Source organism: Mustelus asterias, chromosome 5, assembly GCF_964213995.1.
Source record: "Mustelus asterias chromosome 5, sMusAst1.hap1.1, whole genome shotgun sequence".
Taxonomy (NCBI): domain Eukaryota; kingdom Metazoa; phylum Chordata; class Chondrichthyes; order Carcharhiniformes; family Triakidae; genus Mustelus; species Mustelus asterias.
Window position 1 is genome coordinate 71448346 of NC_135805.1, and position 26728 is coordinate 71475073.

Sequence of the window (26728 nt, forward strand, 5' to 3'; positions counted from 1 at the left end):
TGGTCCCTTGAGGTATGGTCCAGGCCTCACAGTTGCAAGAGTGAACAAGAAGGTGAGTATGGCTTAACACCAACTTCCAGGGTGCAAAAGGGGGCAAGTCAGCCAGTGTCATGGTGCAAGGTGGGGTGGGGGGCCTTCAAGGATACAAGAGTTTGGGGAGACTCAGGCCAGAGGTCCTCAGATTGGAGCTCACTGTTGGGTTAGGGCTTGTGTGGCAAGTATTCTCCCTGCCTGCTGAGGGGTTTCACATGAGGTTGAGTTCAACCCCACTAATGTCGCACTGGTTACCCACCTACTCTGTCTGATGGAAAGGCTCTGTGGTTTACTGAAGATATTCCATCCCAGGCCCCACTAACACGAACCAGGTCTGGTAGCTGCTGACTCAGTCAATGGAGCTTGGCAGGTGTTCACATGGCTTTCACCCAGTGCTTTCTGGAAGGGCAGCTTTGCACTTCACACCAGTGATTATGCAACTGCACTGGGAGCGCATAAGGCATCATGCTGCATCATGTGAAGGGAGAATACAGCCGTGTGGAAGGCCATTGGTGACCATGAGGGGGCATGGGAAGTGTCCGTAGCCATTGAGGTGGTGATGAGGTCACAGTTGGCAGTCAAATGAGGTGGCGCATGGCACCAGAGACAGTGTTGGGTTGACAGCTTCCAGGATCATGAGCACGTGCGGTGCTGGGATGGATTGAGGGATCTGGGATGGATAAGCTTATGGACTGTCTCTCCCTTTCTCCTTTCCCTCCTGCCAAAGGAACCATGAATGTTGGGATTGAGCCAGTAGAGCTGGCAGTAATCCTCATTGCTGTTGTGGCGGCTGACAGGCAAAGCTGCCTGTGCCAAGGCCAACCCAGGCTGGAGGCCGCACCAGAATAACTGGGGGCTGCTGATCAGGGTCAGGACCCAGCCGTCCATCAGCCCGAGGAGGGGGCGAGAACATGGCGGGGAAGGAGACACCAGCTGTACAGGACTCGCCTGTGCTATAACAAGCTGCCGGACACCACATGCTACTGCAGACTCCGCCTGAGCAAGGTGCAGCACCTGTGCCAAGTCCTCACAGATCTGGAACCTCGTGAGGAGGAGGACACTGCTCTCGGTGACCATGAAGGCCACGACAGCCCTGGACTTTTTCACCACCAGGTCATTCCATGGTTTGAGCAGGGACTTGTGTGGCATCACTCAGTCACCAGCCCACAAGTGCATCAGGAGATAACAGATGCCCTGTATGCCTGGGCATCCCACTACATCCATTTTGACCTGGGCCAGGCCCAACAAGATGCCCAGGTTGCAGGTTTCGTTACCATTGCTTGTATTCGTCAGGATGTGGAGATGCCGGCGTTGGACTGGGGTAAACACAGTAAGTGTTTTAACAACACCAGGTTAAAGTCCAACAGATTTATTTGGTAGCAAATGCCATTAGCTTTCGGGCACTGCTCCTTCGTCAGATGGAGTGGAAATCTGCTCTCAAACAGGGCATACAGAGACACAAAATCAAGTTACAGAATACTGATTAGAATGCGAATCTCTACAGCCAACCAGGTCTTAAAGATACAGACAATGTGAGTGGAGGGAGCATTAAGCACAGGTTAAAGAGATGTGTATTGTCTCCAGACAGGACAGCTAGTGAGATTCTGCAAGTCCAGGAGGCAAGCTGTGGGGGGTTACTGATAATGTGACATAAACCCAAGATCCCGGTTTAGGCCGTCCTCATGTGTGCGGAACTTGGCTATCAGTTTCTGCTCAGCGACTCTGCGCTGTCGTGTGTCGTGAAGGCCGCCTTGGAGAACGCTTACCCGAAGATCAGAGGCTGAATGCCCATGACCACTGAAGTGCTGAACTCCTGGACTTGCAGAATCTCACTGGCTGTTCTGTCTGGAGACAATACACATCTCTTTAACCTGTGCTTAATGATCCCTCCACTCACATATTTAAGACCTGGTTGGCTGTAGAGATTTGCATTCTAATCAGTATTCTGTAACTTGATTTTGTCTCTCTGTGCCCTGTTTGAGAGCAGATTTCCACTCCATCTGACGAAGGAGCAGTGCTCTGAAAGCTAATGGCATTTGCTACCAAATAAACCTGTTGGACTTCAACCTGGTGCTGTTAAAACTCTTACTGTGTATTCCTCAGGTGCAGGGGACTATAGAAAGCATGAATGTTGCTTTGCAAATCCTATGGCATCAGAGACTGCCCTTCATAAACTGCCAGGGATTCCACTCCCTGAATGTACAAATTGTCCACCCACCTATTGAACGTCTTGCACATGTGTGCACTACACAGGAAACATGCATGACAGCCTCATCCCTGGGCACTCAGATATTCCCAGGGTCTTCAAGGACTAACCCAAGGTGCCGGGATGGCTCGTGGGGGCCAAGGGCTATCTGCTCAGGTCATGGCTGATGAAGCTAGTGCGGAGGCCTGAGACCAAGGTGGAGACCGGCTATAATGAGGCACACACTGTCACCCAATCCATCATTGAGCGGTGCATTGGCATGCTCAAGTTGGGGTTCCACTGCCTGCATCACTCTGACAGTGTTCTGCAGTATAGCCCCCAGAGGGTCTCCCGCATCGTGGTGGTCTGCTGTGTGCTCCACAACCTGGCGCGGCAGTGAGGTGATGTTCTGGAGGAGGAGGACCAGGCAGATCCCTGTGAGGATCCCTCAATCATCCAGACTTTTCAAAGTATCAATAACAGAGACCAGGAGCCCTTGAAATCACTTACTCATAAACATTCTGCAACTGACCGCAGTGATCAGAGAGCTAGAGCTGTCAATCAGGCAATATTTTCCCAAGAGTCTCAGACTTTTCAACAAGAGTAATGGAAGTCTGGGCTCTCAGCCAAGCCTCATTATGTAGTCCTGACGAGGGAAGAGATTTTGAACGCTCTGACTATAAATTCCATTAAATTCTGTGGGAAGTTAATTGTGTCAGAAGATAATTGGGGAACAAATGTAACTTCTTCAAAGAAGGAAACAGTGATAATCCAAGAAATGAAAGGCCTTACTTCAGTTGTTGGTAAATATCAGGGATAGAATTCCTTGAGTTCCACTCTATAGCTCCACACTATAGTTAAGAAAGCCCACCAACGCCTCTACTTTCTCAGAAGACTAAGGAAATTTGGCATGTCAGCTCTGACTCTCACCAACTTTTACAGATGCACCATAGAAAACATTCTTTCTGGTTGTATCACAGCTTGGTATGGCTCCTGCTCTGCGCAAGACCGCAAGGAACTACAAAAGGTCGTGAATGTAGCCCAATCCAACACACAAACCAACCTCTCACCCATTGACTCTGTCTACACTTCCCGTGTCTCGGCAAAGCAGCCAGCATAATTAAGGACCCCACGCACCCCGGACATTCTCTCTTCCACCTTCTTCCTTCGGGAGAAAGATACAAAAGTCTGAGGTCACGTACCGACCGACTCAAAAACAGCTTCTTCCCTGCTGCCGTCAGACTTTTGAATGGACTTACCTTGCATTAAGTTGATCTTTCTCTGCACCTTAGCTCTGACTGTAACACTTCATTCTGCACTCTTTCGTTTCCTTCTCCATGAACGGTGTGTTTTGTCTGTATAGCGTGCAAGAAACAATACTTTTCACTGTATGTTAATACATGTGACAACAATAAATCAAATCAAAATCAAAAATCTGCTGGTGTAAGTACTGCACGATTGGACCTCTGTCTCCAGTTCCTGGGAGTGTATCATTTCACAAAGTTATAAAGTGGATAGGACTGATGCCATTAATGACATTCCCTGGAATTCTGGTGGGTTAGGGAATTAAGTCAAAGATGATGGCACATCACATTAAGGGAATTGTTTCCGTATGGATAGGGAGAAGTATAGGATAAAGGATCATTGGGTTTGCCAATGCATAAGCAAGGCGTCAATGTTGAATGTGTGCAAACCCATTAAGCTGCAATTGGAATATTATAAGTATTGTTAGAAAAGACATGCAATAGCTTCACAAACAAAACTTTTAAGAATGGTGTTGAAGAATAAGCAGACTGAAGGAGAACCAATGGCGTCCCCCAGTGGTGAAAACTGGGTTTCAAGCTTTTCTTTATAAAACCTGGTTCATATCAATTGAAATACAATTTTGTCAGTAAACTACCTAGCTGTCAAATTGTTAACAAATAACACATCAAAGCAGCAATTCTTCAGTAAAAGACTTAAATGCAAGACTTGCTAAATAAAGAATGGATGGGCCACACTCTGTCTACCTCTCCACCTGTGCTAATGGGCAAAGAGGTTCCATAGACATTGCATGACAGCACTACGGATGAAGGTGTCAAGCAAATGTGAATAACCCTTCTCTATTTATACTCCCAACGCTCTCATCCTAGTTTTAGATAAAACATTTTTTAAAAATGCTTCATTTTTAAATCTGATGCAGGCGGCATAAAACCCTATCGAAATGTTCAAGACGAGGGTCTGTATGCATCACAAATTCTTTCCAAAATATTTCAGTAGTGAACACTTAATAAAAATGTGAAATCCCACCCCAGTGCCCAGCAGGCTCCAGCTGCCACATTTCACTGCTGATGTCCTCATCCAGCAGCTGATCAACCCCTCAATCTGACCATTGTCAAGTGGGAAATTGAATTTAAAAAGATCGTACAAGCTCCTGCTGGTATATTCAGTAAGACCTCTTGCTTTCCAGTATTTCTGGGTTTCCCAGTCACTGATTGGTGCACCCCTGCCCACCACTTGCCCCAACTTCCCCATAAATATCAGGGCCTTCATGTCTTTTCCCCTCATTCACTATGCTCTTGGCATAGGTGAACTTCCAGGATTCAATACAGTCCATGTTCAATGTTTAGATATCGAAAAAGGGCGATACAAGCAGCACTATTATCCATGTTTGACTGTTCTTGGGGAATTGACGCCAATCTACACATGATCAGCCTGTGTATACTAGTTCATCGAGAAATTGCCAACTAATGCCATCAAGAAGATGCCAGAATGCATGGAAGTGGCCAACTGCTCTGAAAAGCATGGAAGCATCCACTGTAGTGTGAGTATCCAAGCTGATGCAGCCTACATGACAGTTGTGATGGTGCACCCTCAGAGTGAGTGACCTCCTTACGGGAAACATAGAATCATAGAATCCTGCAGTGCAGAAGGAGGCCACACGGCCCATCGAATCTGCACCGACCACAATTCCACCCAGGCCCTATCCCCACAACTCATGCATTTACCCTAGCTAGTCTCCCTGACATTAACAGGCAATTTAGCATGGCCAATTCACCTAACCCACACATCTTTGGACTGTAGGAGGAAACCGGAGCATCCGGAGAAAACCCACACAGACATGGGGAGAATGTGCATACTCCACACAGACAGTGACCCAAGCTGGGAATCGAACTCGGGTCCCTGGTGCTGTGAGGCAGCAGTGCTAACCATTGTGCTACCGTCATTGCTGAACTCCCAGATCACCATCTCCTGCAACACACCTGATGGCCACTGGGAAGATTAAATGCATAACTTAAAGCTGTCAAGGTAAAAATGTTTTTTTTATTTGGCGATGGATGTGAGCATTGCTGACTGGGCCAGCATTTATTGCCCATCACTGAGGGCAATTAAGAGTCAGCTACATTGCTGTGGATCTGGAATCACGTGTAGGCAGACCAGATAAGGATGGCAGATTTCCTTCCCTAAATGACATTAGAGTACCAGATGGGTTTTTACAACAATCAACAATTGTTTCATGATTATCATTTAGATTTTTAATTCCAAATTTTCATTGAATTCAAATTTCACCACCTATAGTGGTGGGATTTGAACCTGGGTCCCCATAGCATTAACCTAGGTCTCTGGATTACTAGTCGAGTGACAACATCAATACGCCACCACCTCCCCTTAATATTTTATGGATCCTGATGCACATGATCATTTTTCACTGGCCAATGGCATCAAATCAATATGACTGAGTGTTGTATAACATGTGTCCGTCTGAGATTAATTCTGTCACTGATCGGCTGGAAGACCCATCTCTGGTGGCCATGCCCATCAAGAATCCATTAATCTCAAGCACCATCTCCTCCGCAGATGTTAATTGTGATACTGACCATCTCGGTCTCTCTCTCTCAACCTCTCCCTGGTTCTGTGGTTGCTTCTTCAGCAAAGAGGGAAAGAAGGCATCTATTGATTGAGAGTAATAGAAAGAGTTGGATAGATGGGCAACATTTGCTGAAGGATCTATGAGGGAGAGGCATGTCATTGCACAAAGATGAGGGCGGGTGGACAGATAGGGATGTGGGGAAGTGCATAGAGAAGGATGGGTGTACGTGCAAGGTAAGTTGGTGTGGGGAATGATGTTCTGGATTAGACTTGAGATGGCAAAGTGAGGGATTTGGGGTGATACATACATTGGAATATAGCTGAATGTGCCATTGTACTCATATGTCCTTGCTGCTTAGGTCATCAAACTGCTTTTTGCACTGAATCCAGAAGCAATGGACCACACGCCTGCTGCTGACTTCATCCAATCCCTCCAGCTATATCTTCTTTCACCTTCTGGCAGAATTCTTGGAACATTGCAACTTCATTCTGATAATTTATTTCTTCAAGAATCCAACTACTCATTTTTGCATTATCCGATTAAGTAATGGAGTTGAAATTGTGCCCATTCGGCCTAATTGTGCAATAAATGAAGAGGTCAGATACGCACAGTGGTTGGGTGAAAAATCCTTGATGATACTGGTTTCCGCTCCACTACTAGAAAACACCCACTTGCCCCGACCCACTTCCAAAATGTTATTAAGTTAAAATACTCCCATTGAATCATAGAATGGTGCAATACAGAGGGCTAGTTCAAAGTATTGCAATGGATGTCTGTAGTAATTATTGGATTTACGGATCTTTTAAGGTATGAGCAATTTCTGAAACAGCAATTGACAAATCGGGATTCACATTGGAGACTTGGCATTATTAGAACTGAGAAATCTAATTATGATTACAGCCGGGAATGTTTCAGTTTGTAGATTGAAAAGATCACTGGGTGATTATAAAGACATATTTCTTGCTTTCTGTTCTGCATTACTTGCAGACGCATACATCTGTTATGGAAGCAAAATTAGGTTGCTGGTTCAGAGGAAGAGGGTGGGGAAAGAGTTCCTCCATCTGCTGAGTGCAATAAAATCATAAACTTCGAATGAGTTTATTTACAATGTTGCCCACAGAGGAAATCATCTTCCTCAATAACGTAATATAGTGGAGACCAGCAGTTCTATCATTAAATATTCAGTGCTTTTTAAATAGGGAGATAAAGATCCTGGCATGAGAAAAACCATGAGTTATATTGTCATAATTAACTTTTTAAACAGCAGATGAGGCAATGAGAAGGCAATGACATAATGGTATTGTCATTGGATTATTAATCCAGAAACCCAGAACCCAGGGTAATGCTCTGGGGACCGAGTTTGAATGCCACCATGGCAGATGTCGAAATTTGAAATCAATAAAAGTCTGGAATTAAAGATCTAATGATTACCATGAAACCATTGTCCCTGATTCATTAACGTCCTTCAAGGAAGGAAATCTGCCACTCTTACCTGGTCTGGCCTACACGTGATTCCAGAACCTCTGAAATGGCTGGGCAAAACTCTCAGTTCAAGAGCAATTAGGGATGGGAAATAAATGCTGGCCCAGCCAGCGATACCCACAGCCCATGAACAAATATGACCAAATGTGTTTTAGGGTACATTTATATTTAAATGATGCATTTTTTTAATTCAGGAGATGTGAGCGTCACTGGCTGGGCCAGCATTTATTGCCCATCCTTAGTTGCTCTGGAAATGACCATATTAAAAGACGTTTAAAATTCAACCACATTGCTGAGGATCTGGAATCACATGTAGGCCAGACCATGTATGGGTGGCATATTTCCTTCCCTAAAGGGCATTAATGAACCAGATTGGTTTTTACGACAATCAACAATGGTTTCATGGCCATCGTTAGACTTTTTAATTCTAGATTTTTATTGAATTCAAATCTCACCATCTGCTGTGGTGGGATTCGAACCTGGGTCCCCAGAACATTACCCTGGATTTCTGGGTTGCTCGTCCAGCGGCAATACCATTACACTACTGCCTCCCCATTGCTGGGGCTTCCTCTTTATATTAATGTTATGTTCGAGTGCAACCAGAGATGTGTCCTCCCATGACTCAGACAGAAGAGCTGTTAGGCTTCTGGGAGAAGGTCGTGTGTGTTGTTTGGGTAGAACAAACTGGTCTAAAAAGTGCTCAGGAGTTCTGTTTGGTGTTAACTTTCCTGGAGTCAATATAAATGTGTGCAATTATACATGACCAGAGACTCCAGGGCAGGAGAATTGCAATAAGGGTCAGGCAGCTAATTAATCTGTAACTTTCTCGGAGTGGCAATCAATGGAGGATTGCCGCTGTGTAGTGACTTACTGCACTTGAATTGTAGAGAGCCTGTCTTGTCCAACCTTCTGATACAGGCTGAAGAAATGAAGCATGCCCCCAGCTCCAGCAGAAAGTGCAAAAGGAGTGGAACAAAGGAGGACACACCATCTTTTTATGGCACTAGCTGAAAGGGAGAAGGTAGATTTCTAAGGTTAGTGCACAGGATGTGGGGGAGTATCCAGACATGAGAGATGGGGGCATGGAACATCGGGTGGAGAGGATCCAGACATTGGGGTAGGGTCAGGTGGATATTTGGTCGGGGGGGGTGTGTCATCCGGGTCAGGGGGTGTTGTTCAGATCATGGAGGTATCACGGCGGCGCGCGGGGTGGTCAGGTCAGAGGGGTTGGGTGAGCAGGGTCAGATCGGGGGATGGGGGTAGTCTGGTCGGGAGGTCAGGTCAGTGGTGTGGGTATCTTGTGTGGGTGGGGGGTTGTCCTTTGTGCGACTCTGTCTGGTAACTTAAAAGTTACTCTGAAGCTAGAAGTGTTTTTTTCCCTTCTGACTCTTTCAGAATACGTATGAGTGTAAAACTGGCAGAACCATCTGAAGTTAGTGATTTAAATGGCTTTGCCGGATGGTTCCCAGCCTAGTGCAATTGTCTAGGGAAAGTTAGCTCTTCTGGACAATTGCTGGGTAAACCCTTACCTGGCAACTTCCTAGAGGGATTTCCCAGGGCATCATTGGGGTACAACTCATATGTGATGCAGGGGAGCCAGGAAGTTTTGGCCCAATTATTATCCTTTCTCATTCAGATGGTCATTCCAGCATTTTGTCCTTCCAGCTTTTGGCATTTATTTCCTTACAACTTGTTTGAATGCCTAAACATGACTGTTTTTTCTTTAATCATCCCATTTATAGTTCTTTCACTTTTTAAACTCAATGTGCCCATGACAGAGAGATCCATGATTTTAACATTAAGAAAGTCAAATTTACAGTTACACTATATAAAGTTTTGCTCTGAAAAAGAGCAATTTTCATCTTAAATAGAATTCCTTCAAAGATTGATAGGCTTCAACATCTGAGACAACATATTCCACTCATCAGCTGGAATAATGACTGGAGGATGTAGTTACATCTATTGTGTTTGTAAGAGGTGAGTTCATGTTAACATTCTGACTGTGCAGAATGGATGGTAGTGTGTCTTTGAGTGAAGGTATCCAGATGCCACTGATGAGAAGGCATTGGCTTGGGGGACGGTGTGGTATTCTTAACTCTCCTGACGATCTTAAATGCCAGTGTGTGATGGATGATATAAGTTCAAGGCTGGACCACTGAATGTGGTGATTATTGAGTTAAGAATGTTTGACAATAGCTGACTTGCTCATAAACTCTGTTTGAACTTTTCCTTAGGTTTCGTATGTTAGCTGCAGCCTTTATCTCCGATGTAGATGAGTCTGCAATTTTATGGTACACTGTAAATTTCTAGTTTATTATGAGATGATTTCTAATCTTTGTGGGGATGAAAAATGGAGTGGAGCTTCTTAGTTGGCATGTGCTAGACTTCTATGCCCACTAACTTGAGTATATTCTGCAATTTATGCAAGGTGGAACCATTGCACAGGATGCTAACTCTTGTCTTAGTGGAAGTAATTGTTATGGAGCGAGAAACTGGTGGGTGGGTGTTAATTTTGTGTGGAGGGAATCCATTGAGCTAAGTGTAGACTTAATATGGCAACATTCTTGTAATTGCTTTTTGTCATTGATGGATGGGCTGTTCTAATGAGGGTGGTGGAAACCAATTGGAAGATGCAGGGATGATAGAAAGATTGGTAATTCAGATAAGTGGGCTTATAGTAGACGATGCAATGGTGTACCACATTGAGACTTGCTGATGAGAACATTAAGAAATGGCAAAGAGAGTTGTCTAAATAAATGGGACAAGTCAGCTATTGTCAAACACATTGTTGCATACTACTGTCTTGCAAGGTGATGGTTTGTGCTATGCTGCTCAACTCCATATTAAACATCAACTGGTGTAGCTCACGAATCCCATTCTGGCGTGGTAATCTCTGTCATACTTGCTGCAGAGGAAGACAATGGACTGAGAAGGTGCTTGATTCAATGCCTCACTATTTTCTCTGAGCTTTCTTCTCGGCCAACTGAGCTTTTTGTTTCTGCTTGCCTCTTCCACTATCCCTCCAGCGACCATGGCGACCACTATCTCCTAGTGGCAGTGCCAATGTCCGCCATCTTGATATCTCATGTGCAGGTGAACTCCTACCGGAGGTATAGATGCCCAGAAGATCATGACCCTGTGGTCAATTCACCATACAGAAGATCTTTTAGCATATGACTGTCATCCATCCAATGATTGTGGCCAGGACAGTGCAGAACTCGCCACTCATGATAGTAGAGCTCCTCCCCCCCCCCCCCCCCCCAATAAACAGTTCAAAACATGTTCTCTCTATCCATCTCTCAATTCAATCAAGGCCAATGAATCTCATGAGTATCTAGGTTCCAACATTGTGCTCCACTACACAGGCAAAAGACCAGTTCTACCAAGACCTTGACACTGCACAGGGCAGAATTCCTAAGTCAGAACATCTTTACATGCTGGGAGATTTCAAAGCAAGAATGGATGCAGACAGTGAGGTCTCACTCATCATAGCCTCGGAAAGATAAATGAGAATGGACAGAGACTACTTGAGTTTTGCTTCTGCCATGAACTTTGGATGGCCTGTGTATCCTTGAGCCAACTGTAGCCCTTAAGTGGCCAATTTGATTGGTGCTAGTTTTTCTGCGCAAATATATTGTAATCAGATCCATGTGTGGATTTCAAAATGTTTGAAAATATGATGTAGCGAGGGTTTGTTACATGCATTGCAGACTGCACTAATATGGTGATAGATGTCCATCTTAGTTGCGAATTGCTATGTTGAGGCTAGGATAATATGCGCACTACCCATTTTTAAAATATTCAGAATGATATTTAAAGTTGACTTCAGTCCTCGTTAATTTAACAGCATAGGATTTCTCTTCAAAGCTGACTTGCTTTGTTTGCCAAATATATAATCTGCCTCATGGCCAAAGTCATGGTGATCATATTTTCTGTATTACTTTGCCAATGTAGACCGAGTGGTCATGTGATGATGTGATGATGTGGCTACTTAAAGGGCGATGTATCAGAAGCGTAGGAGTTCTTCTTGGAGCGCAGGCAGAGTGGGAACATGTAAAAGCTGCTCAGAGTACTTAATAAACTATTGTTGTTAAAATAATAGTAGATGTGTGGATTAAGTTAACAGGCCACGCTAAATTGCCCCTTAGTGCTAGGGGGATTAGTAGGGTAAATGCGTGGGATTAGGGGATAGGGCCTTGGTAGGATTATTGTCAGTGCATGGGCCAAATGGCCTCCTTCTGCACAGTAGGGATTCTTTGATTCTATAATCTGGTCCAACCCAGCATTTAAGCAGCTAAATTAAACAACGTCATTCAAAGCTATAACTTTGTAAATTATTTGCTTTTAGATCGAGAGCTAAAACAATCTTGCACCGGTGCATTGGAAATGTTGAGGCTCCAAGGCGAGATTTTAAATCCACCGATGATGTTACAGGTTTTAAACGAGAGGGCGCAATAACACCACAATTTTGAGACTGTCCATTTCACATCAATTTCAATGCCGGAATATTCCTGTGTAAACCGCTTGATGATTATTCTAGGCAATCTTCGAAAGCCAGAAAACGAAATCCATTGTCGAGGCTGGTTACGTTTTCGGGAAGGCGGAAAACTGCTTCCTATGCGGTCAATACATGTCCAGCGGATTTGACAAGTGGCTGAATTATTGCCCAGGAATATGATGAAATGGATAATTTCATGCGAGTTTAGTCTTCTCCAGCAGATAATGTTCCAGCCATACTTTCCATTAATCCAAAGAGCCACTTAAATGTAGGAATGTAGGAATAGCATTGAATGTAAATTAGCAATTGCCAAGTTTTAAAGTTTATTTATCTTCATTTGGGATTTAATACATATTTATTTCCCTGCGCCTTGTTGGTGAAATTACCCCTATGTTTATGTAAGGGAATCCTTTTGGTCGCTATGATGACTTTACCAAACTGTCCTTTTAGAATGTATTTCGCATGAGCACTACACCTAAACACCAGAGTAATTCTTTCCCATTAGCAGTTAGAGTTTTCACTTTTAACAATCATCGCAAGATGTGATTGTAACGGCATCAGCTCTAAATTACTCTTTACATTATTGGGGAGGGGGGCGAATCTTGAAAAACTCCTGGAATTTTAACATCTCGGGTTTTCTTCTTGGTCCGTAGTTTATTTGCTGGAGCGGGGTCAAAAAAACCACACTTTTTTGTTGGTTCATGGGTCGCTAGCTGGGCCAACATTTATTGCCCATCCCGGAGGACATTTAAGAGTCAACCACAGAGCTGTGGATCTGGAGTTACGATTAGGCCAGACCAGGTAAAGATGGCAAATTGCCTTCCATAAAGAGCATTTGTGAACCTGATGGGATTTTTACAACTATCATTAAGAACATAAGAAATAGGAGCAGGAGTAGGCTATCTAGCCCCTCAAGCCTGCTCCGCCATTCAATAAGATCATGGCTGATCTGATAGTGGGTTCAGTTCCACTTACCCGCCCCCCATAACCCTTAATTCCCTTAATGGTTAAAAATCTATCTATCTGTGACTTAAACACATTTAACAAGGTAGCCTCTACTGCTTCATTGGGCAGAGAATTCCAAAGATTCACTACCCTCTGGGAGAAGAAGTTCCTCCTCAAGTCTGTTCTAAATTGACTCCCCTGTATTTTGAGGCTATGCCCCCTAGTTCTTGTTTCCATTGTAAGTGGAAATAACCTCGCTGCTTCTACCCTGTCTAGCCCCTTCATTATCTTATATGTCTCTATAAGATCTCCCCTCAACCTTCTAAACTCCAATGAGTACAGGCCCAGTCTACTCAATCTCTCCTCATAAGCTAACCCCCTCATCTCCGGAATCAACCTGGTGAACCTTCTCTGTACCCCTTCCAAAGCTAATATATCCTTTCTTTAGGCTTTTAATTCCAGATTATTTTATTGGATTCAAATTTCACCATCTGCCTTGGTGGGATTCGAACCCAGGTTACTGGATTACGACTCCAGTGACAATAACACTAAAATTAAAAATGAGAAATGGGCAGTGGCTTTACTTGTTATTTATGAATCTTTAAAGTTAATGAGATAAGAATACTTCAAATCGTTTTGTGACCTTCCAAAATGTAACTGAAACGTTTGAATCATTTTGAAAGACCCCTGACCAGTCGATATCTTAATGGAAAGGTCAAAAAAAGGTTTTGACCATAAAATCTAGTTTACATTGGTGATATCAAATGACTTACTATTCATCTTCCTTTTGAGATATGTTTCCCCCTTGTAGACTCTATTTGCTCTTAAACTACCTTTTTAGCCGGGTTCTGGTCTGGTTAATTTCAACAAGAAGTCTCACAACACCAGGTTAAAGTCCAACAGGTTTATTTGGTAGCAAATTTGTTGGACTTTAACCTGGTGTTGTGAGACTTCTTACTGTGCTTACCCCAGTCCAACGCCGGCATCTCCACATCATAATTTCAACAAACCATCGCATTTATATCCCAGACAGCAAATGATGAGATTGATGGTTAATTCTCGAGGGATTCTGTTTATACCTTGAACTAACTGTATATCATAACGAAAAGTTCAAGTGGATTGCCACAATGGTGGATCAACTCTTTATTCAATCTCGATGTCTCCAAATATCAGCATGCGTTTATTGGAACTCACCCGTGAACGCTACTTTTCCTGAAAGTTTGTATTATTGATAGATTACAGAGCTTCGCTCGTGGAATCACAAATTCGTGCATTAAAACAACCAATTTATTATTTAAAAATACACTGCTCTTGCCGGAAATCAGAAATCAAATCGGAAATTGGTGGGAAACACTATTAATAAACATATATACCGGGTCTCCGTGTATTTAAATTGCGGATTTCTGAGTCACTAGATAAGAAATCAAAGCAAACAGCCAGTGTGTACTTTAATAGTTCATAGTTTAAAAGTTATTTGAAGTAACTATTGGGTTAGTGGCAGAAGACTGTACATCCCATGAATCGCAGCACTTTTTTTCAGAAACATGCTCAGCAGCTTGCACCATCACACTGTGTCAATGTGCTGGTAACAACTAACCGTACATATGGAAGTTCTGCGTCTCCAGCTGAGATAGACGGGCCAGCCGGAGGCTGCCACAGCCAATCCTTCCATGAGCCGTGAGGACAAGCGGTCGCTTACACCCTCAAAAGTTTCTCGAGTTCATCAGGAACCGTGACGTAAGAGTCAGATGACTCTTTAAAAACTTTTTTTCAGCTAAAAGAGCTTTAAATCGGCCAGCGCTGATTGCACGGGCTGGAGAACGGTTCCTCCTTCACCTAGAAGTGGCAGAACACTCGGCTGATTAGCTTCACTCCCTCCGACCTCACCAATTCCACGGTTTCTTCCAAGACTTCGCTGGTAAGTTGTGAAACTTGTTTTCTCCCTCTCCATCAAAGCAATTCTGAGGAGTTCAGATCCATTGCTGTGGATATGAATTATTCGAACTGTTGGAAGTAACTCTCTCGTCCACGTATCGTGTGTTTTTTAAAGTGATACCGTCCTTTTTAAAAGAGGTTCATAGTTTCAAAACTGTTTTTCACAACAGATATTAAAGGAATGTAAACTAATATGAAAGGATTGAAGGAATGCACCCCAGCTGTACAAGGTAGATAGATCGCTGCTAATATGTACAGAGAAACACATCACAGTTCAGAGGATTAATCATCCAAGGTTTGAACTTAGACAACTTTACTCAGTATTCACTTATCCCAACCAACTTTTGGTTTTGAGAGCAAATGAAGGAGGGAGATAATACTGTTTTTTTGCAATCAGTGGGTGAGTTCCTGGCATTGTATGCACGTAGTTCGATACTGCAGCACCTTTGCGTGAACTACTTTTAAAGTCAGTATGCAAAGCAGCCAGCATAATCAAGGACCCCACGCACCCCGGACATTCTCTCTTCCACCTTCTTCCTTCGGGTAAAAGATACAAAAGTCTGAGGTCACGTACCAACCGACTCAAGAACAGCTTCTTCCCTACTGCTATCAGACTTTTGAATGGACTTACCATGCATTAAGTTGATCTTTCTCTACACCCTAAGCTATGCCTGTAGCACTACATTCTGCACTCTCTCCTTTCCTTCTTTATGAACGGTATGTTTTGTCTGTATAGCACGCAAGAAACAATACTTTTCACTGTATGTTAATGACAATAATAAATCAAATTTAAATAAATTCCCTGAAAACTTCGAAAAGGCAGCTTCCTCCTCTTAAACTTCAGACTTTTCTTCTTAGCTAACCAACCGTTTTATTTTAGTTTGAAATAGCTAGCGGCTACACTAAATTTGGCTAGGTTGAAAAAACAAATCCTCCGTCAGATAAAGTGGTGCAATTTTAACACTTGCGCTGAAGTGAAGTGGAAATTTCACCGTCGCCGGGAAAGGTGTGCGGCAGGTGCAGCCTCAGTGAAGAAAACTACCTTTTCATTCTGTGCTTAGGAAGTCCTAGCCATGTTAGTAAACTCACAAGGAATAAACCGATATTCAAGTTACCTCAGTGATTAAGTACTTACTGTAATACCTGCATATGAATCATCAAAGACATAGCAGGAATACAGAGCACATTATGAAGAGCAGTGCCAAACAGGACATGTATGAGTTAATGTTAGTGAAGAGGTTAGTAACGGGCCGGAGCAGATTTCATATCAGAATCCAGTACGGATCCAAACAGATCTGGAGAAAGAAGTGGTCGGGATTTCACCTCTGGTTAGCGGCAGAAAGTATAACGCCGCAATTTGAAAAGTACACCAAAATCATCACGCGCATTTTGATATGAAGTCAAAAGATGTTATCTTTTAAAAGGATATACCACTTCTTGGAAAACACTTCATAATAGTGTATATGTTGGCAAATCATTTGTACAAATATTACACTGATATTGGGCACGGACTCAGTGATCGGGTTTTAATTACAACACTCATTGTACATTTGCATTATTTCACACCAGGAGTGTCTGAATATCAAAGAAACAAGAAAAAAGGACTTTCAGAATAATACTGTTCACAAAAATGGACTGAAAATGGCAGAGAGTATGGTCACTCAGTCTAGAGAGTATGACATGGTATATATTGAATAAATCAAGCAAGATTTAGTTAAGAAATCGCAGACAGTAAACTCCGGAGCGGAAAGAATTGAATTGCAACTTTAAATCAAACATTCCCAAAGAATGCAACATCAAAATAAAGACTGTAATTCCATCAACAGCGTTCTGGTGACTCTTTAAACCATTTTTTGCATAATGGTTCAGATTTCCTTCCCCCCCTAAAAACCCTTTTTTATATACAAAGGAATATTATTCCCAGTAAAACTGTAAGAGGTATAAAATTTGAGTCAGAAGCTAACACTTCAACAACTAATCATGCGCTTTTAACAGGATGGGAAGTCCCAATGAACTTCAAAATATGACACCGAGCCACATAAAGTGATCGGCTCGGTCAGGAGATAGCTTTTAAGGAGCACCTTAAAAGGAAGAAAGCAATATTGGGGTAATTAAAATCGGGGATTCACACGAGGCCAGGATGGAAGGAGTGCTGATACCTCAGAGGGTTGGTGGGCTGGAGGAGATTACAGAGATAGGGAAGAGCAAAACTGTAGAGGGACTTGAAAACGCGGATGAGAAATGTAAAATCAAAAGGATATTTGACTGGGGCCCAATGTTGTTAGTGAGCATAGGGTTGATAGGGGAATGATGTCTGCTGGAAGTTATGATATGGCAGCAAAGTTTTGGATTATTTCAAGGATAGACTTGGTAGACCAGCCAGGAGTAAAATGATCAAGCCTAGAGGTAACAAAATGGCCAAGTCTAGAGGATCATTATTTGCTTGGAGTTGAGCATGGCCTGGCCTCCAGCAATCACCCCAGTGTCAGAGACCTTGGCTGTCACTTCCTCCGCCAACTGTAAACCTGTGTCAATGATACGCTCACCAGACTGTGATCCCTGAGCCTAGTCTAGAACATGGATCCACCAAGGTGAATGTCACTGTGTTGGAGAAGGGTGCAGCTGAACTCTCAATATTCTGAGTCATCCTCAGATGTGGGGTTGGGGTTAGAGCTGTGGGTAATCTGCCTTATTGTTCTCTCCCTTTTCTTGCTGGTGCCTAGAGTGGAGAAGAGAACCATTTAGTGGACGCCTGAGTAGACTCATTACTAAAACAATGTCTCATTCTGTTGGCGCATCTGACAGCTGCAGAACGGAGACATCCTCCTGGCATTCTGGGAGAGTCCTGTCTCACCTATGGCACAGGAATGGTCCTGGTCTACCTTGGCTAATTGTGTGACTTCCTCCTCAAATGTGGTGAGGACTCTAGCATTTGTAGTCTGCTGCCAGTCTGAGCCCACTCCCTCCTGTTGTGAATGTTTTTGTCGTGAAAGATTGAGGCTGGAATTCTCCCAAAAAAATTCTAAGTGCTGAATTTGCATGAAACTTGGAGTAATCCACGCTGTCTTTTTTCGGTGGGAGTTCATAGAAGAATCTCCCACACTGTGCACTGCAAAGGCCACCAGCATGAATATCATTACATTTCAGGTGGTGGGGCCTACTCCCGCTGGAGAGGCTGAAATCAGCACGCTGAGCGGGCTACTGCGCGTGCGCTGATCTGTCACTGCTGAGATCAGTGCATGCGCAGTGGCCCCGCACTGACAGCTTCCCAATTGCTGGCCAGCTCAATTGTTGACCAACCCCACGACTCCTGCATCGCTGGCCCTCCATCCCCCCACGGCCTGATCACTGGCCCCTGCCAACCATGCCCAGCCCAGACTCCACCCTCCTGGCCCACCCCGATCTCCTGTCCCCCCGACAACGAACCCCCCTCCGCAGTCCTGACTCCCCCCACCCAGCCCGCCCTGATGCTGACCTCTCTCTTTCCTTCACCAATCTCTATGCAGAGTGGCAGTGGCACCCCCCACCCCCAGGGATCGTCCCCTAGGCCCCGCCCCATCAGGCCCTGCCCTTAGCCATGCTCCCATGTGCCATACCCCTTTGGCACTGCCTTATGCCTGGTGGACAGTGCCAAGGTGCCCCCTGGGCATTGACACCATGCCCCTTGGGCAGTGTCAGGGAGCCCAGGCTGGCACTGCCAGGATGCCAATGCCCAGGGGGCACCCCCCTGTGCCCAGCCCTCTTGGGGGTCCTTGATTGACCCCCCTTCCCTCCAATGGGGTCGGGCCGCTAGCTCCCCAAAAGTGAGGTGCTACTCTAAACCCACTGGAGTGAAACACACTGCCAGGGAAGGGAGATTTTAGTGGGCCCAGAGACTTCAGTCCCGGGCCTGCTAATCACATTCAAATTACATTAAACCCCCCCCCCTGCATTCCAATGCTGCTCTGCAACTATTTCTGGTGTGGAGCTGATGGCACCAGAAATCTGGTGCTGGGAGAGGCATTAGGGGCTTGCCGCACAGCGCGGATTGCGCTAATCCGGCCTGGCTGAAATCTCCCGGCATGCTGCACTAATTGATTAGTGCAGCAGGATGGGAGAATTACCCCTTGAGTGTCACCCAAATGGGTGTTTGAGTAGTTTGGGAGTGTGCATGCCCATGCCAGCTTTTGAGCCCTCCATCGTAGGTGATTAACAAGCATGGTGCCCTGCAACTGATAGAAACTTGACAATAAGAAATGACTGCCTTTCAGTACACATGTCCCATCTGCTGCTGAGTCCTGTGACACACACTCCTGTCTGACATCTCTGCACTCACACAATTACACTGCCTGATGCCCTTCTGAGTGCCATTTTGAAATGGCACTCAGATGGGCATCTTAAGGGCACTCAGAAGGGCAGACAGTGCCACTTAATCTTTTTGATTTGATTTATTATTGAGTCACATGTATTAGTATACAGCGAAAAGTATTGTCTCTTGCATGCTACACAGACAAAGCACACCGTACGTAGGGAAGGAAAGGAGAGAGTGCAAAATGTAGAGTTACAGTAATAGCTAGAGTGCAGAGAAAGATCAACATAGTGCAAGGTAAGTCCATTCAAAAGTCTGATGGCAGCAGGAAAGAAGCTGTTCTTGAGTCGTTTGGCACGTGATCTCAGACTTTTATATCTTTTTTCTGATGGAAGAAGGTGGAGGAGAGTGTGGCATGGGGTCCTTAATTACGCTGACTGCTTTTCCAAGGCAGCGGGAAGTGTAGACAGAGTCAATGGATGGGAGGCTGGTTTGCGTGATGGATTGGACTATATTCATGACCCTTTGTAGTTTCTTGCGGTCTTGGGCAGACTAGGAGCCATACCAAGCTGTGATACAACCAGAAAGAATGCTTTCTATGGTGCACCTGTAAAAATTGATGAGAGTCGCAGCGGACATGCCAAATTTCCTTAGTCTTCTGAGAAAGTAGAGGCAGTGGTGGCAAAGTGCAGCGGATCAACCAGCATTTTTCTGCACTATCAACCAGTTCTGGAGCGGGCCTCACAGGCACTAATCTCTACTACAACCTCTGCCCAGGCCACCTTGGTTACATGGGAGGGCCTCCTGCTGACATCCCTGTGAAACAGGACCTCCTATCTTTCCTGAATAGCCTAGCGGAGAACCTGCAGGTTGGCATTGCTGAGTTAGTTGTATGGTCACACACCTGCTGTTTTCTGCAGAACCTAGAATGGTTGCCAGACTGATACTCTCAGTGAGTGGCTGTTCAGGTGCTTTTTAAGCATGATGCTAGGAGCTTCGACCCCTTGAGCCATTGAGGCAGGCATTGTGACTTCTTGACTATCCTCACCACAAGGTTCGCCGGGTCCTCATGCATGCAAATATAATGAGTTGAACCGTGCAAGATCGAATGGAGTCAATGATCCTGCTTGCGAGGACAAGACACTCTCATTTCCACTTTCATCACACAACTTATGCTTAGAATGAAAGATTCAACCTTATCTGATTATTTTAATGCATGAGAATAGTTTTTAATAAAATTAGACTGTTATGATAGTGTAATTTATTTATTTTTATTATTTTCCATTTAAATGTAATTCTTGAATGAATGAGCAGTGTATCCAAAACACATTTCCATACGGACAGTAAAGTGAAATTAAATTGAATTATTCCTTTTCAAGTCCACAAACACAGAAAAATGACTTCAGCTAACAAAACTACATACAACCTGCCGATAGGCCATCTCTTCGAGAGAATCCTGCAATGACTTTGGTATATGACTTCCACTATTAAATTCACCCAACTGCACTTTGGGACTAGAAACCCTCTTCTTCAGCAGGCCTGCACCATCTGTTTTTCAAGATGGGCCAATAGTGTGAATTACAAACCTTTTGCCAATAACTTGTAAAACTGCACTATTCACTTTCATTGTATTTTTCATGTGAGTGTTTTTTTAAATTCATTCGCGGGATCTGGATGTCACTGGCTGCACCAGCATTTATTGTCAATCCCTAATTGTCCTTGAACTGAGGACATTTTAAGAGTCAAACCCATTGAACAAAGAACAAAGAACAATTGCTGTGATTCTGGAATCGTATGTAGGTCAGACGGCAAAAGGACAACAGATTTCCTTCCCTAAAGAATATTAGTGAATCAAATGGGTGTTTATGATGATTGATAATTCTTTCATGGTCATCATTAGGTTTTTTAAAGAATTCCAGAATTTTCCAGATTCAAATGTCACCATCTGCTGTGCTGGGATTCAAACCCAGGTCCCCAATGTGCTTATGTGTGTGTGTGTGGTGTATGTCTCTGTATTTGTTTGTGTGTGTATGAGAGAGAGAGTATGTGAGTAAATGACGTTGGTATTAGATTTTTAGAGTGAACATGTGAATAAATGATCCTGTTCATCATGAAAAGCTTGATGCTGGTTATTCAAATTGTTCACACACTCAGAAGTTAAGAAACATACACCTCTCTCTTCCTTTTCAGACAAACACACTGACTACAGACAACAAGGGAAGGGACCAGGGGTTTTGGTTCTTTCTGATCCCTGTCCGTAACATTAGAGTTGAACACATGTCTATGGAGTATATCTCCAGGGCTTTTGATTACTAGTTCAGTAACATTATCACTATGCTACCATCTCCTTGATTGCAATTTTTCAATAATATTCCTTCCAGTTATTCTTTATCACCTTCCTTTTCTTCACCTTGAATATATTTTTCTTACCTTATTGTCTGTGCCTTCCAAGGTGGGAATCCAATTGCATCCTTCTAGCATAGAAAGCTTGTCTTCTAATTGTCTCAAAATCAGCTTGAGGGATACATTTCTCAGTAGATTTGCCAGTGCTCTATTTGATTGTGTCAGGTTAAATTCTGAGCTGATTTCATAACAAACTGGGAAAAGTTGCTGCATACAAATTATTTTCTCTCCATACAAGCACGCTGATTATAGCATGCTGTAAACTGTTAAACTTAAACCATTTGTGCATACTGAGCTTTATAGGAAAGCATATTGCCCAAATTTTCCAGCCGTTCATGCTTCACCGTCGCTGCAAGCGAGGACGGAGAATTTGATCCTCAGCCAAATCTCCGTTCACTGCAGCGGGACCAGTGAATCCAACTTTCCGGCCGTTAACTTTCATATTAAATATTAAGCCTGTCTATATATCGGAAGATACTTGATTTGATTCTAACAGGTATTTTTGAAATAATAATGAATAATGGTAAAGATTAAATGAAAGCAATCTGCATGAACGTGTTTTGAAAGCTCTTTCATTTGCTTTCTTTGCATCATCAGGCTCTTTTTCTTCCTTTATAAGAAATGGCACAAATACAAACACTGGCTGGAATTCAGCACCATTTTAAATTAGTGTCAGTTGGCTGGACATTAACTTGCGTACACTTATCGATACATTCTTCTTAATTGATTAGACATGTTCAAGTGTTTCAACTATTTACAGTATGATGTGATTTAGAAACAATTGTATTGGGAGGGTATACAATTGTAAAACTACTGTCTTAAAAATACTGATTTACTCAATCTCAAATTAATAGTGGTAATCATAATTTTTGTATCTGTTGTACAAAAACAACTTTATACATGGAATATTGCTCGGGTTTCCAGACACAACACTGGTGGGATAAAGACTTAGAAACATCACAAAGCTCTCAGTTTTCCATCATGGGGTATGGCATTGCTGGCAAGGCCAACATTTGTTCCCCATCCCTAATTGCCCTTGAATTTAGTGACTTGCTTGGCCATTTCAGAGGGCAGGTAAGAGTTAACTACATTATTGTAGATGAGTCACATACAGACCAGACCAAATAAGGACAACACATTTCCTTCCTTAAAGACCATTACTGAATCAGATGGGCTTTTGCAACAATTGATGATAGTTTCCTATTACCATTGCTGAGCTAATAGCATTATTAAAGGAAATACGCAAATGTAAAATAAGCTTTGTTTTAAAATGAATGAAAATCATAAGAAAGTTTGAATTCTCCTTACACAATTGTTGTCTTATTTTTATTGCTAAGGTTGAAGCAGAATGGGTGACTGGAGTGCTCTAGGAAGACTACTGACTAAAGCACAGTCTCATTTGACTCCGGGAGGTAAACTATGGCTCTCGGTGCTTTTCATCTTTCGTCTCCTGGTCTTGGGGACTGCTGTTGAATCTGCCTGGAGTGACGAACAATCTGCCTTCAAGTGCAACACGCTGCAACCAGGTTGTGAGAATGTCTGCTATGACAAATCCTTCCCGATCTCTCACATTCGACTCTGGGTCCTTCAGATTATTTTTGTCTCAACACCCACTCTGATCTACCTGGCCCATGTCTTTCTCATCTCTCATAAAGAAAAAAGAATATCTAAGAAAGAAAAATATTTAAAGCTGCTCCAAGAAGAGGGTGAAGATGTTGGCCTTGCCTTGAAACAGTTAGAACTAAAGAAAATCAAATATGGTCTTGAGGAGGAAGGCAGAATTAAAATTAAAGGATCTCTTATGCATACTTATGCAGTCAGTATCGTCTTTAAAATAATTTTTGAAGTGACTTTTATCTTAATTCAGTGGTGCATTTATGGTTTCAAATTCATGCTGGATGCAATTTATACTTGCGAGAGGTACCCATGCCCACACAGAGTAGACTGCTTCCTCTCGCGACCCACAGAGAAGACCATCTTTGTCATATTCATGTTGGTGGTATCCGTTGGTTCAGCTTTGCTGAACCTGATAGAGCTGTTCTATATTATTTTCAAAACTTTAGCAGATCGAGTTAAACACAACAGCCATTTATTTCAGGGTTCTCAAAAAATGGGCTTGAATCCTCTCAAAGACTCCTCCTCTTCAAAGTATGCCTATTATAATGGGTGCTCCCCACCAACAGCTCCCATGTCCCCTCCTGGATACAAGCTTGCTACTGGGGACAGGAATATGTCCTCCTGCAGAAGCTACAATAAGCAAGCTAATGAACAGAACTGGGCAAATTACAGCACCGAACAAAACAGGATTGGACAGGCTGGTAGCACAATCTCCAACTCCCATGCACAGGCATTTGATTTTCACGGTGAACATCCAACCATACAAAAGCTACCATCGGTAACAGAGATGCAGCCTATTGGTCTAACGGAACAGAGACCACCTAGTAGAACCAGCAGCAGAGGGAGTAGCAGGCCACGACCGGATGACCTTGAAGTCTAGCCCAGCTTATTAATTCAAGATGTTGCCTCACTTCTACAGTATGAATAGACACATTATTTTTTCTGGAAGTGCACCCTAGATGTTGGTACCAAGTAGTTATGAGGTATGCTCAATACCAACTAACAATTCAGTGGCATCTCCTTTTAAACATGACCATGCTAAGACACAAAACCTTTATTTTTGAAGATGTACACTCCAGTAAAATCACTTAAGAAAAACCCAGTTGAAAAATTTCGGAAATCCTTCCAGTGAAGACATTTTGCTGATGTTACACATTCTTTCCCACATTCTCGCATTTTGCCAAAGTATTCCTTCTTAAGCCCCTTTCAAATTTGATCTCGAAGCCCAGTAATAACATTCCAAGATACCATCCTGCACTTTGAAGTTTTCCTTCGTTCAGAATGAAATATCTCTTTTGCAGCAATGGTTTAACACAACAAAATAGTTCAATTCTAGACATACTTCAAAATAATTTGGACAGAGGTTATGTTGCAGAGTTAAATAAAAATCAGAAACCATGGAATTCCATTCCAATTCATACCTATCAGACTCCTCACTGCATTTGGAATTATTTATCCAGTAAAACACTTTTCCATGCACCTTGTAAAAAGTGAATGTTTGATATTTCATCTAACTTTGTGTCAAATCACAAATCTGGCTGAACACTTCTCCAATACTGGCCCATTTTTTGACTGTTTATAAATAAAAATATGCTCAGCTGAATAAAGAGGAACTTCATTTAGTTAACACAATTAAAATCATGATTAATTCTTCGGGGATTTTAAACAATCTTTGTAGATCAAATAAATGTTTTATAGTCTTTAACAAAACTATCAATTATTTTGTTCAAACATCCTTTATTTAAAGTAGATCTTAATGAATAGCAAGTGTTAAGTATCCTGGGAAAACGTTGCATGTTGACAATTCCTAAATATTTGTATGTTTCTGAAGAATTTGTCTGATAATGGAGCCTATTTGGTGTGTGTTTCTTTAAATATGTGTAAGTATGGCAAGTCTAGTTCCACTGTCTGCAATACGAATAATTATGTATCCAGGGAGGATGCTGTGGTTTATCTGAGAAAGGTAAGAATGATTGTTAATTTGTGCTAAGCAATAGTAACTCGGTCCTTGGTGTGAATGGGAAGTTAAAAATATATATATTTAATCATTGCTGTGATAGAGGTTGTAGTACTGTTTTAGTACTTTTGAAGTGAAGTTATCAGTAGTATGAGAAACCTATAGTTAATGTGCTTAGTGCTGGACTAATATTTAGTCAACAAGTAATAAAGGTATTCGCCAATATAGCATCACAAATATCTGTGTTCACTAAACCATATTATTCTGATCTTGTAAATAGCTTATCCATTATGTCACATAAGCAGTTCTAAAATTCCAGTTCTAAGGTTTGACTTGGTTCTCATGCATCCAAGTTTTGTTTATTACTTTAGCTATAATGGCGTTTGCACTGAAACTTTATATTTGCTTAGAATGCACAATGACGCTGAAAGGTGTTACAAGTTGTCAAGTAGTGTGCATGTAACTATTTATTTTGAAGCAGAAGATTCGTGTCTCCTTCCAATAGTTCACCCAAATTACTTAAAAACGGTTGGATCCATTATCAGTTGCATTTATCTTTTTAAGGCAATTATTGGAAGATCCCCAAGTTTTTTTGACCACTTTGTAAATAAATGAGAAAGCTCACTAATTTGTGCTCAGAATGCTGGAGTGTCAAGTGGTCGTTTGTTGCCTGTTTTGGCAGGATGATCCATAGAGTCACCCATGCTACTGGCAAACATTTCTTGGAGGAAAAATGATCATTACAGATGTGCTCACTTACTAGAATTGTTATTATAAAGTGCTGGTCAGTGTTTTCTGGTTTTACATTTAACATTCCATGTTAACACACTGACAAGCAGCCCTACCTGTACTGAGACTTATACAATTCTTGTTACCATACATGTGAGCAATCTCCTGTTCATTAAAACCTGATAACTTAAAACAATAAAGTGACTTTTTCCTACATGGCTGTTTGTTGATTTTGCTTCATGATGTTAATTTTAAGGATGTTGAAACCTTCAAATGTTTTAGTGTGAGATTCACATCATGTTTTTCTGCACTCTCATCCAAATTACAGTTTTTTTTGATTCATTCGTGGGACATGGTTGTTGCTGGCTCGCCAGAATTTATTGCCCATCTCTTGTTGCCCAAAGGTAGTTGAGAATCAACCACATTGAGAGGTTCAAAACCAGTTTGCATCTGCTCATCTAGTCAGGTTTACTTTTTTTTTGCCTCTTCGGGAGATGAATGATGTTTTTTAGCCAGTAAAGTGTATTGTAAGCACTTAGGGCACATATTCCCCTCATGCCATTCGGCAAATTACATACAAAGTTTAACATTTTAAAGATTATTAGTATCACAAGTAGGCTTACATTAACACTGCAATGAAGTTACTGTGAAAATCCCCTTATCACCACACTCTGGCTCCTGTTTAGATACATTGAGGGAGAATTTTAGCATGGCCAGTGCACCTAACCAGAACATCTTTCAGACTGTGGGAGGGAACCGGAGCACCTGGAGGAAACCCATGCAGACATGGGGAGAATGTGCAGATT

At 42.7% G+C, this 26728-nt stretch overlaps 1 protein-coding gene across 1 annotated transcript; it reads left to right on the plus strand.

Annotated features, from left to right (window-relative positions):
- Nucleotides 1–14791: 14791 nt before the first annotated feature.
- Nucleotides 14792–26135, plus strand: gja1b (gap junction protein alpha 1b). Its single transcript, XM_078212738.1, has 2 exons — nt 14792–14911; nt 22957–26135. The coding sequence occupies exon 2, from the start codon at nt 22968–22970 to the stop codon at nt 24114–24116; it is 1149 nt and encodes a 382-aa protein (XP_078068864.1). The 5' UTR covers nt 14792–14911; nt 22957–22967; the 3' UTR covers nt 24117–26135.
- The last annotated feature ends 593 nt before the right edge of the window (nt 26136–26728 follow it).

Coding starts and splice junctions, on each gene's coding strand:
- gja1b (XM_078212738.1), top strand. CDS start 22,968: ATGGGTGACTGGAGTGCTCTAGGAAGACTACTGACTAAAGCACAGTCT.